The 11,261-nt window shown below is 40.7% G+C and overlaps 1 protein-coding gene across 2 annotated transcripts in view; it reads right to left on the reverse strand.

Moving 5' to 3' along the window:
- LOC133244577 (sterol carrier protein 2) overlaps positions 1 to 10,839 on the reverse strand; it is a 119,518-nt gene extending 108,679 nt beyond the window's left edge. Inside the window, exons 1-3 of one of the 2 annotated variants that reach the window (XM_061411939.1) lie at positions 10,654 to 10,839; positions 5,354 to 5,408; positions 236 to 307 (exon numbers count right to left, since the gene is read on the reverse strand). In XM_061411939.1, coding sequence (XP_061267923.1) covers positions 236 to 307; positions 5,354 to 5,408; positions 10,654 to 10,722 — 196 coding nt within the window. In that variant the 5' untranslated portion in view covers positions 10,723 to 10,839. The remainder of the gene's footprint in view (positions 1 to 235; positions 308 to 5,353; positions 5,409 to 10,653) is intronic. The other variant, XM_061411941.1, reaches the window with a different exon arrangement.
- Between the last annotated feature and the right edge of the window lie 422 nt (positions 10,840 to 11,261).

The raw sequence follows: 11,261 nt of genomic DNA on the forward strand, positions 1-11,261 counted from the left end.
GACCATCCCCAAGAAAAAGAAATGTAAATTTGTCCCCTTTATTGGCAACACAATATTGGCAAAATATATATGTGTACTAAACTAGGCTGACACATAAGGAAATTCTAAAAATAATGAAAATAAGACCCTGAATTCTGAGTTTTGAGGGTTAAAATTCACAAATTCTTCTGTATTGTTTATGTAGTTGATGACAGACTTAGGTGAACAACTTTTAGAATATATAGTCTCCACGTACCATACACATAGCCAATACATGCCTGCTCCACTGCAGAATAAGGGATCTGTGCATCCGCTAAAGCCTTCTGGCCTATAAAAACAAAAAAAGTTTTATCACATAGCACTTTAAGTGAGTAAAAATAAGTTTAGAGTTTGACCAGAGTAAAGCTAACTCTAGGGTGTTGCTGCTGTTTAGTCACTCTCTAACTCTAGTGTGTTCAGTTGCTGTTTCTGTCCGACTCTCTGTGACCCCAAGCACTACAGCCCGCCAGGATCCTCCCAACACCTGTCTATGGGATTTTCCAGGCAGTAATCTGGAGTGGGTTGCCATTTCCTTCTTCAGGGGATCTTCCCAACCCAGGGATCGATTCAAATGAAAATCCTTCATCAAATCATCTCAGCCTTTCAGAAGTTATCTTACCTTTCAAAAGTTATCATTTGGAGGGAACTTCAAGAGGGAGGGGATATATGTATACCTATGTATGGCTGACTCATGTTGAGATTTGACAGAAAACAGCAAAATTCTGTAAAACAATTATCCTTCAATAAAAAATAATTTTTAAAAAAATTATCATTTCTTCCTGTAAGCTATTGTAACACTTTTTCACACCACTTTTTTGATATTTAACATTTCCTATTCTAACTGTACACCTAACTATAAATATATTAAACCCCAAGAGTCTTAAAGCTCCTTAATGACAAGGTGTCTTATTCATTTCTGTCGCTCTATCGCTCATCCAGAGGGCAAAATAAGATAGAATGTCAGTGCTGAGGAGGGGAACTGTGGGAGCATTCATACGATCATCTTACAAAGCCAGGATCAAGAGATGACCCTGTCTATGGAACAAGAAAAGAAGCTTCAAGGAAGCTATCCAAAGGTGTAGAAATGACCACTGGAGGAATTGAGAAAAATTATGAAAATAAGAAGAGGAGAGTGGAAGCTAGAGAAAAGGTTGACCTAAATCCTCATCTACCATAGTGAGAAGCAAACAGATATCTAAAACTGATAAATTGAAAAGGAGAACAATTGTGGTGGAAAGAGTATTTAGAGATAGGGAGATAACCAACAGAAGAACTAAAGCCAAGACAGTTAAAAGAAGTTGCCCCAGAAGAGGTCTGGGAAGTATAAACCATCTGTGTGTATGTGTGTCTGTGTGTGTGTGTGTGTTCTAACCAAATGAATGTATCACTTTAAAGATTTTTTAACTTAAGAAGATATATGTATGATTGACCATGGGATTGATTTAGTCAAACCAGCTTTCTTTTCCTGCTTTATGTACGAGCAAAAAAAAAAAAAAAGAGCATTCTCATATGATCCCAGTAAAACTAATAATGGTCTGAAAAATAATCTGTCAAGACTGATAAAACTGTTTATATTCATTGCTCCAATGAGTCTACTTCTAGGCTTTGTCCTCAAAAATAACCAGTGATGAGAACAAATATTTGTGTTCAGCAAGATGTTCACTATCATTCTTCTAAAATGTCAAAAAGCTGTAAAGCAAATATACAACAAAAATGATAGCATACTGTTATACAGAGTGAAGTAAGTCAGAAAAACAAATATCATGTATAAATGTGTATATATGGAATTTAGAAAAATGATACTGATGAACCTACAAACATAGAGAGTAGACTTATGGACACAGCGGGGGAAGGAGAGGGTCAGACGAACTGAGAGTAGTACTGAAATATCTATGTAACTGTGTGTAAAACAGATAGCTAACGGGAAGCTGCTCTGTAGCACAGGGAGTTCAGCCTAGTATTCTGTGACAACCTAGCCAGGTGGGTCAGAATGGAGGGAGAGGGGAAGTTCAAGAGGGAGAGGACATGTGTATACCTATGGCTGTTTCAGGCTGATGTGTGACAGAAACCAACAACATTGTAAAGCAATTATCCTTCAATTAAAAATAAACAATTAAAAAAAATTTTAATATGGCATAAATATACAAAGAAACATGAAAATTTAATTTTTTTCAGTTTTAAGTGACAGGGAAAAGCTTATAATAGTAAGTTTTAGAAATATGATACACATTTAGAATATGATCCCAGAAAGCCATAGAAAAAAAATATTAAAAGAGAACACACCAAGATATTAACAGCTGCTAGGCTGGCAACCCACTCCAGTATTCTTGCCTGGAGAATGCCCTAGACAGAGGAGCCTGGCAGGCTACAGTCCACGGGGTCGCAAGAGTCGGACACGACTTAGTGCACTGTCTCAGGCTTGGGTTACAAATTTTGTTTTCATTATTATATACATATATATCTATGTTCCAATAAATAACATGCATTGCTCTTATAATTAGTAGGAGAGAATGAGTTATGGTGAAAAGGTGTAAGTTTAGCCTGTGCTCTGATACTCCTCTAAGTGGCCAAAGCATCTTGCACCTCCCATGGTCTACTCACCATGTATGTGAACTTGCCTTATTTTCCCTACTAGAGGGCAAAGGCTCTGAGATCTGTACACCAGACTTTGACTGAATCTTCCCAAGTGACCCGGATGTACTCCTTAATATTTGTTGAACATTTTCTCCTAACACCAGGTTGTCTTCATATATTTTCAGATTTAAATCATTATTAAGTAAAAATGTTAAAGAGATTAGAAAACAAAGGAAGCACAGAAGTAACTTTCAACATCAGAAACAGTTTCAGAGAGTTACGTGGTGTGGCTTTACCACTTTGCATTTAGCTGCAGAGGGATTCCTAACCTTTCTCTGAGGGAAAGAAGATGGGCAGGACTGTGTAAAGAGTAAGAAGTCTCTAAATAATGTGACAGGACACAATCCTGCTGGTTGTGCTTCCCTCTACACTATGCATTTAGGAAATAATGAGGGCAGGGAAGGTAGCAGAACCTCCTCCTAAACCAGTTTGGAGAATTAGAGGGTAAGACTTCCCTTAAACCAATTCTCTTGCCTCACCACCACAGCTGACAGGTAAGCCCAAAGGGCTGAGAACAAAATCATTTATAGGATCTCAGGGGCTTCCCCGCCAAGTGACGTTTAGATACATGTTGAACTAAACATGACTGATGTAGGCTGAAGGTGAACATACTCACCTGGAACTACATCAGATACGTGAACAGAATCACCCTTTTGCACTTCTCACCTCCCTCTCACTTCTCACAGTTGGAACCAAGGGGTTTTATAAAAACAAAGCTATGTTTTAAAAGTATATTCTACATAAAAATTCCTTTTTTTAAATTGAGTTTATTTTCCTAACAATGTCTGCAAAAGAAGAAAATTGTAATCAGTAAATAGAGGCAATCAAGCTGAATTTCTTGTTATTAGACAATTCCAGAGGTAAACTCAAACTTAATAACTTCATTTCAACATTACCATCTTATAATCAAAATATTCCATCCATATATTTTTATAGTAACCACTTTTAACTAACTAAAAGAAATAGGACAAAAAATACATAGAAAAATTGATTAAAGCATTTCCTATTTCAAAGAAAAGTAGAAGCTGTTTGGAGACAATAGTCAGGAGGAAAAGATTTAACAACCAAACGATAAACACTGAATGAATATTATACACCTAGAGAATCAACATCAGCTAATCAAATCTCATGAACCTTCCTTTTGGGGGACAGAGATGCTCTGATTCCCGTATAGTAAACACAGACCTGTATAATGGAGTTGAAATGAAATCTAATTTATGAACACTGAGTGCACAAGTACTTGGAGAGACAAGGAGTGTCTAATGAAAAATGAGAATAATCTTTTCTGAATTGCCTGGCAACAATCTGACAGGGAAAGGAGGAAGGGGAAGGCTTCACAGGAGGACTGTACCTAAACAACTTCATGGGACCACGAAGTTTCCAAGGTCTCCATGTGTGGGAAGCCTTTGTTGTTCAGTCGCTAAGTCAGGTCCGACTCTGTGACCCCATGGACTGCACTATGCCAGGATTCCCCGTCCCTCTCTATCTCCCGGAGTTTGCTCAAATTCATGTCCCTTGAGTCGGTGATGCTATCTAACCATCTTGTCCTCTGCCACCCTCTTCTCTGTTTGCCTTCCATCTTTCCCAGCATCAACATCTTTTCCAGTGAGTCAGCCCTTCGCATCAGGTGGCCAAAGTTTTGGCGCTTCAGCTTCAGCATCAGTCCTTTCAATGAATATTCAGAACTGATTTCCTTTAGGATGGACTGGTTGGATCTCCTTGCTGTCCCAAGGGACTCTCAAGAATCTTCTCCAGCACAATTTGAAAGCATCGATTCTTCGGCACTGAGCCTTCTTTATGGTCTCACACTCACATCCGTACATGACTACTGGAAAAACCATAGCTTTGTCTATACAAACCTTTGTCAGCAAAGCAATGTCTCTGCTTTTTAATATGCTGTCTACGTTTGTCATAGCTTTCCTTCCAAGGTGCAAGCGTCTTTTAATTTCATGGCTGCAGTGACCATCCACAGTAATTATGGAGCCCAAGAAAATAAAATCTGTCACTGCTTCTACCTTTTCCTCTTTTATTTGCCATGAAGTGATGGGATCGGATTCCTTGATCTTAGTTTTTGAATGCTGAGTTTTAAGCCAGGTTTTCACTCACTGCTTTCACCCTCATCAAGAGACTCTTTAGTTCCTCTTCATTTTCTGCCATTAGAGTGGTATCATCTGCATATATGAGACTGTTGATATTTCTCCTGACAATGTTGATTTCAGCTTATGATTCATTCAGCCTGGCATTTCCCATGATACACTCTGCATGTAAGTTAAATAAACAGGTGACAATAGCCTTGTCATGCTCCTTTCCCAATTTGAACCAGTCCATTGTTCCATGTAAGGTGCTAACTGTTGCTTCTTGACCCACATACAGGTTCCTCAGGAGACAAGTAAGGTGGTCTGGTATTCTCAAATCTTGAAGAATTTTCCACAGTTTGTTGTGATTCACACAGTCAAAGGCTTTCATGTAGTCAATGATGGAGAAGTGGATGTTTTCCTGGAATTCCTTTGCTTTCTCTATGATCCACTGAATGTTGGCAATTTAATCTCTGGAAGCCAGAATTCCCTTTAAACAACTGATACCTAAGCTTAGACTGCTTGGCCCTGAAAAAACTTCCCGTGAAGGTTGCAAGGCTGCTCCACAATCAAGACAGACCACACAATAAACTACAATGTTCAAAGATCTAAATATTCTCTTTTACCTGCTTCCTTTGCCAAGTCAGGGTAGTCTCTGTTCTCGACTCCAGGCTTTGTGAACTAGAAATACAGAAGATAACAAAAGGAAACACTATGGTGATAGTCTCTCACAAGAGAGAACCACAGAAATACATTCATCTAGTCATTTAAACAAAAAAATCTGAGTCTCTGTCAGTGTTGCTGGACTCTGATAATAAATAATATACAGTTTGTACCCACAGGGAACTTATTTAATGGAAGACAGGCAATTATGCAACAGGGTCCTAAGTACAGAATGATCTGGGAGAGACAACTACCCAGCCTCAGAGGACTAGAATGCCTTCCCAGAGGAACTGATATTTATTTAAATAAGGTATTTAAGGATGAGTAGGAGCTAGGTAAATAAAAGAAAAGGAAAGTCAACAGTTGCTTTTAAGTCCCGTCAGTCGTGTCCGACTCTGTGCAACCCCATAGACGGCAGCCCACCAGGTTCCCCCGTCCCTGGGATTCTCCAGGCAAGAACACTGGAGTGGGTTGCCATTTCCTTCTCCTAAGAAATGCAAAAAATAAATAAAAACCTACCCTAAAGCCTATAATAAAAATAGCAATCTGTTGCCCTCCACTCACTAGTCTTACTTGCTCCCAAAACATCCATTTTCAATCCTTTCAGATATTTCTTTTATAAAATGTCACATTTCTAAATATTCTGATACTATTATTTCTTGACTTATCAATTTAAGAAATTATATCATAGTCTTCAATAAGGGACAATGAGAATTAGGTCTCTTAGACCACCTCACTTATATATTTACAGTTCTTCATCCTCCTTATACAGTGGAAACATAAGTTTTAAATTAAATCATTACATAGTGCTTACCTTATTAAGACAATGTTGCTTATTATTGAGCCAGCTTGTATATTATGATTATATGTGGTTCATTGAGCAATCTGTTTTGTTTTTCCTGGAGTTAACTGCCTCATTTTTTAAAGTTTAAGCAAACACTCTTGTACAAATCATTGACAAATATTCTCTCCTTCACCAAATTCTATTCAAGCTTCTCTGATTCCTCTTCTCTACTCACATGTATATAAAGTTACTGCACATTGGACTTTTGCAATAGCATACTATTTATTAAAATCTGCCCTAACACTTTACCTAGTGTCTACCTTTATCTTTGACAACAACCACACAAACTAAAAAACAGAACTTTCCCTGCCACTCCACACACTCTTCTAAACATGCTGTCCCTTACCTCAACCCCGCCTCACCCCCAAAGTAATTATTATCCTGATCCTTATAATAATTGCTTCCTTGTAGTATTTCGTAGTTCTATCACCCAAGTGTCTTGGACACTATATTTCAGCCTTGCCTTTTAAAAAAAATTATGGGTCTTTTAAATTCTCTTTTAATTTACAGGTTCCCCTCCACTACATGTTTTTCCTCTCAACACATCTATTAAAGAACCCAGATGCTGGGACAGTAGTTTCCCACACTCTGGACTTTGTAGATCGCATACTCATACAGTTCAACCTGTTCCTCTGTTCTCTGTCCCACAGATTGGCAGCTGGATCCAGAATCTTACAGACTCACTCTATCTCTCTGGCAAAACTATCAGTAGTGGTCTATTTTTTCATCTGGAAGCATATGATTTTCTCTCTTTGTGTTGTTAGTAGCTCTTAGTACTCAATGATTAGAACCAGTAATTCTCAAAACTTTTCAGTCTCAAGACAGCTTTACATTCCTAAAAATCACTGAAGATGCCAGAACTTTGATCATGAGGGTTATAGTTACCAATATTTACCCTATTAGCACGTATAACAGGACATTTAAAATAACAATTCACTCAGAAAAAAAAAACCATTATATGTTAACATAAATAATTTTATTAAAAATAATTATATTCCCCTCAAGAAAAACTGATGAGGGGCATTGTTTTGCACTTGAGCAATTCTCTTTAATATCTGCTTTCATAGGAGGCAGGTGAATTCTTTCATCTGACACAGCTGATTCTTCATTCAACCTTTGGCATTATTTTTTAGGTTGAAGTCTATGAAGCAAATCTGACCTCACACAGATATGTGATTAGAAAAGGGAGGAGGACTTTAATGGCCTTTTAAGATAATTGTGGATATTCTTTTTTAATACTAGACTAAAACGTGAAAAGTGGGAGTTTCTGACAGGCTAAAAGCAATGTTGAATTTAAAAGAATATCAGTCAACTTTTCATACTCTTGCTATACTCAAGTCCATTAAAATCTTTCCCTTTGAGTAGAGTGATAATCTGACTTTTCTCTGGAGTCTTTTCACATAATTTCCAAAATTTGCCCTGAAGCTAGCATGTATCTGATCACCAGTGCTCTGGGAACAGGGCTGGTAATTACTATCATTTAATACTATACAGAATTCCATTTAATTCCCTTTTTTCAACTTGGGCCTCACTCCTGTCTTCCACTAAACCTAAAGGTCAGATGATTCTAGAGACGCATCAGTTCAGTTTCTCCAGAGAACAAGTCTCCAATACCTTGACAAGGAACTGATAGTGACCTAGTGGTAAAAAGGATCTTGGAATCCAATTATACCAGGGAAGTGCTTTTCTTCCCTCCTCTCATTCCCACCTTACTTGACATCTAGTACATGCAGGTCCTAAACCTTCTCAAGTTCTGAAGGAAGACTCAACCAGTATAATCCTTCTTCAAGAACTTGAGCTCTGAGTTTCTGTTTTGAATCAATAACCACACTTCCATCAGCTTTTAATCATCCACTGTTTTTCTGACATCGTTCTACTGTTTCCTCTCCTAGTCACTTTACCCCGATGGGTTAATACTTTAATTTCTTTACTGTCATTTTTTGTGAGAGTTGGAAAGCACCAAAAGAGATAAATTCATATTTCCAATCTACTACACTTAACCAAATGTCCTGCTGCTGCTGCTGCTAAGTCGCTTCAGTTGTGTCCAACTCTGTGCAACCCCATAGACGGCAGCCCACCAGGCTTCCCCATCCCTGGGATTCTCCAGGCAAGAACACTGGAGTGGGTTGCCATTTCCTTCTCCAATGCATGAAAGTGAAAAGGGAAAGTGAAGTCACTCAGTTGTGTCCAACTCTTAGCGATCCCATGGCCTGCAGCCTTCCAGGCTCCTCCGTCCATGGGATTTTCCAGGCAAGAGTAATGAAGTGGGTTGCCATTGCCTTCTCCAAAATGTCCTAATACATCATATTTAAATGGTTTACCCTTTCCTTCTCCATATTATACATTCCTTAAGAACTTGGGTCTTTGGTAATCATGTAGATGGAGCCCTCAAGAGGGGACTAGTATATAAATTAAAAAAAAAAAATTTTTTTTTGACGGTATTCCCTGGTGGTTTAGTGGCTTAGAATCTGAGCTCCCAATGCAGGAGGCCCTGGGTTGATCCCTGATTGGGGAGCTAGAGCCAACATGCCACAACTAAAGATCCCATGTGCTGTAACTAAGAATTGACACAGCCAAATAAATAAAAATTTTTTTAAAAAGAATGGGATTACTGCCCTTATAAAAAGAGCCCCTAGATTTCCCTTGCCCTTCTGCCATACATAGCTGTCTATGAAACACAGAGCAGGACCTTAAAAGTTTAAGGTTGTTTTCGTGGAAAGAGAACTTCCCATAGGAACCCTCTGTCACAAAGCACATGCATTTAATAGTGTTCAACTAACACTTACTGAGCTCTTCAAGCACAAGGCATTTTCAAAGTGCTAGAGGGACACGACTGGAGTGACTTAGCAGCAGCAGCAGCAGCAGCAGCAGAGGTATAGCAATTAATTAACCTGGGAGATGGCTATATGCAAAAGAAGAATATAGACATATAAACAGAATTTCAGGATAAAATATAAAGTACTAAGACAGAGGTTAAGTACAGGGCTCTATGGGACAGTCAGGAGAATCAGAACTTCTCCTAGAAGATCTGAATTGATCTTTTAAAAAATGCAAACAAGGGGGTGGTCCTAAGATGGCGGAGGAATAGGACAGGGAGACCACTTTCTCCCCCACAAATTCATCAAAAGAACATTTAAACGCCCAGTAAATTCCACAACTTCTGAATGCTGGTAGAGGACATCAGGCACCCAGAAAAGCAGCCCATTTTCTTCAAAAGGAGGTAGGAAAAAATATAAAAGACCAAAAAAAAAAAAAACAGACAAAAGAGGTAGGGACCGAGCTCCGTCCTGGGAAGGGAGTATTAAAAATGCAAACAAGTTAACCAAGTGAAGACAAATGGTCTTAAGTAGAGAGAACAACAGAAAGCAAAGCAACAGAGGCATAACAAAGTTTGGGACGAAACTATCAGTACTTTAGCATCACTAGAGTACAGAGCACAGAACACAGAGGTGATGCTAAAGTACTGATAGTTTCGTCCCAAACTTTGTTATGCCTCTGTTGCTTTGCTTTCTGTTGTTTTCTCTACGAGCCTGGTAGGCTGCAGTCCTTGGGGTCGCTGAGTCGGACACGACTGAGTGACTTCACTTTCACTTTTCACTTTCATGCACTGGAGAAGGAAATGGCAACCCACTCCAGTGTTCTTGCCTGGAGAATCCCAGGGACGGGGGAGCCTGGTGGGCTGCCGTCTATGGGGTCTCGAAGAGTCGGACACGACTGAAGCGACTTAGCAGCAGCAGCAGCACAGCACAAAGGTAGTGAGCATGTCAAGAAATACAATCAAGTGAGACTGTAGCTGCCTCTGGCCTCCTGAGTAGCAAGCAGAGTACCATGCGAGAAACGCAAAAGTCGGAGGATGTAGAAAACCTGCCACCTGTGCCAAGACGCTGAGCATCACTGAGATTTCTACTCCTACAGTTGCAACTGAGAAGGGATCCAACACGGAGTATTCCTGGAAGTGCAGGGCTGGCGACATTCACGACCTGCTTTCCTCCTGGGTATGGGGCAAACCTTGCCTCAGTTACAAGTCCACACAACTTAGGTTTCCACCCATATTCAAAGGAGGTGCGGAGTTTGGGTCATCTTGAGGAGGTCTTAACAAACTGCGCCCCAGGAAGAAAAGGGAAGAAGGAGGAACATATAGCCGCAGAACAACACTGAGACATTATGATTCCGCAGAGACATCAACATCACAACCCATCCGAGTCGCCACTCTGATGCCTCACAGACAAGGAGCCGAGCTGGGCGGTGGGAAGCCAGTGGCGCCCTCCGGTAGGAAGGGCAGACAGACGGACGGCGACAAGTCCTGACACCCCACAACCCACCCCAACCCCCGCTTCCCGGTCACTCAGGGCTCCCGCGGCCTCACCCAGGCTGAGCGGAGCATGGAGCCCACCTCCGGGGACTCACGGCTCTATTTACCTTGGTCATCCCAACCCCCACCACAAACACCCGATTCCGGAGCAGAGACTGTGAAGCGGCCAAAGACATTGTTCGAACCACTGTGGGCACAGGCGGGCGCAGCGGACGTAAAGCTTTCAGGTCTGAGGTTGACACAGACTGAAGCTGCAGCTCCGCCTGAGCTCTTGGGGTCAGGGAAGCAACAGGAGGCGGCCGAGGGGCGGGGCGGGGCGGGCAGAACTGGAAACGTGCGCGTGCGCGGAGACACCGGCGATGACCGTGCAGGGAGGGAAGTGCTAGGGGACTTAAGCGGACAAAGTTCAAGGCGAGAATTCACCGGTTGGTTGGAGACTCCGTCCCTTTCAGCCCTTGAAAAAGGCTCTATAGCCTAGTACCAAAACTTCAGGTTTAGGTTTTCTATGCTGAGGGCTATTGTGGCCTGCAGCAAGGCCTGAGATTGAAGGAAGACTGGATTCACGAGAGTAGCCTGAGGAAATATTTTGAAATATTGGGAGTTGCTCTGTATCCTATAGGTCGAGAAGTTGGAAGAGATACACTACGGGGGAGGAGGGACGGGTTTTATTATATGAATGTCTAAAATAAAACCAAAGTCCTGTCACTAGCCATGA

The sequence above is a fragment of the Bos javanicus genome, chromosome 3, assembly GCF_032452875.1.
Source record: "Bos javanicus breed banteng chromosome 3, ARS-OSU_banteng_1.0, whole genome shotgun sequence".
Lineage (NCBI taxonomy): Eukaryota > Metazoa > Chordata > Mammalia > Artiodactyla > Bovidae > Bos > Bos javanicus.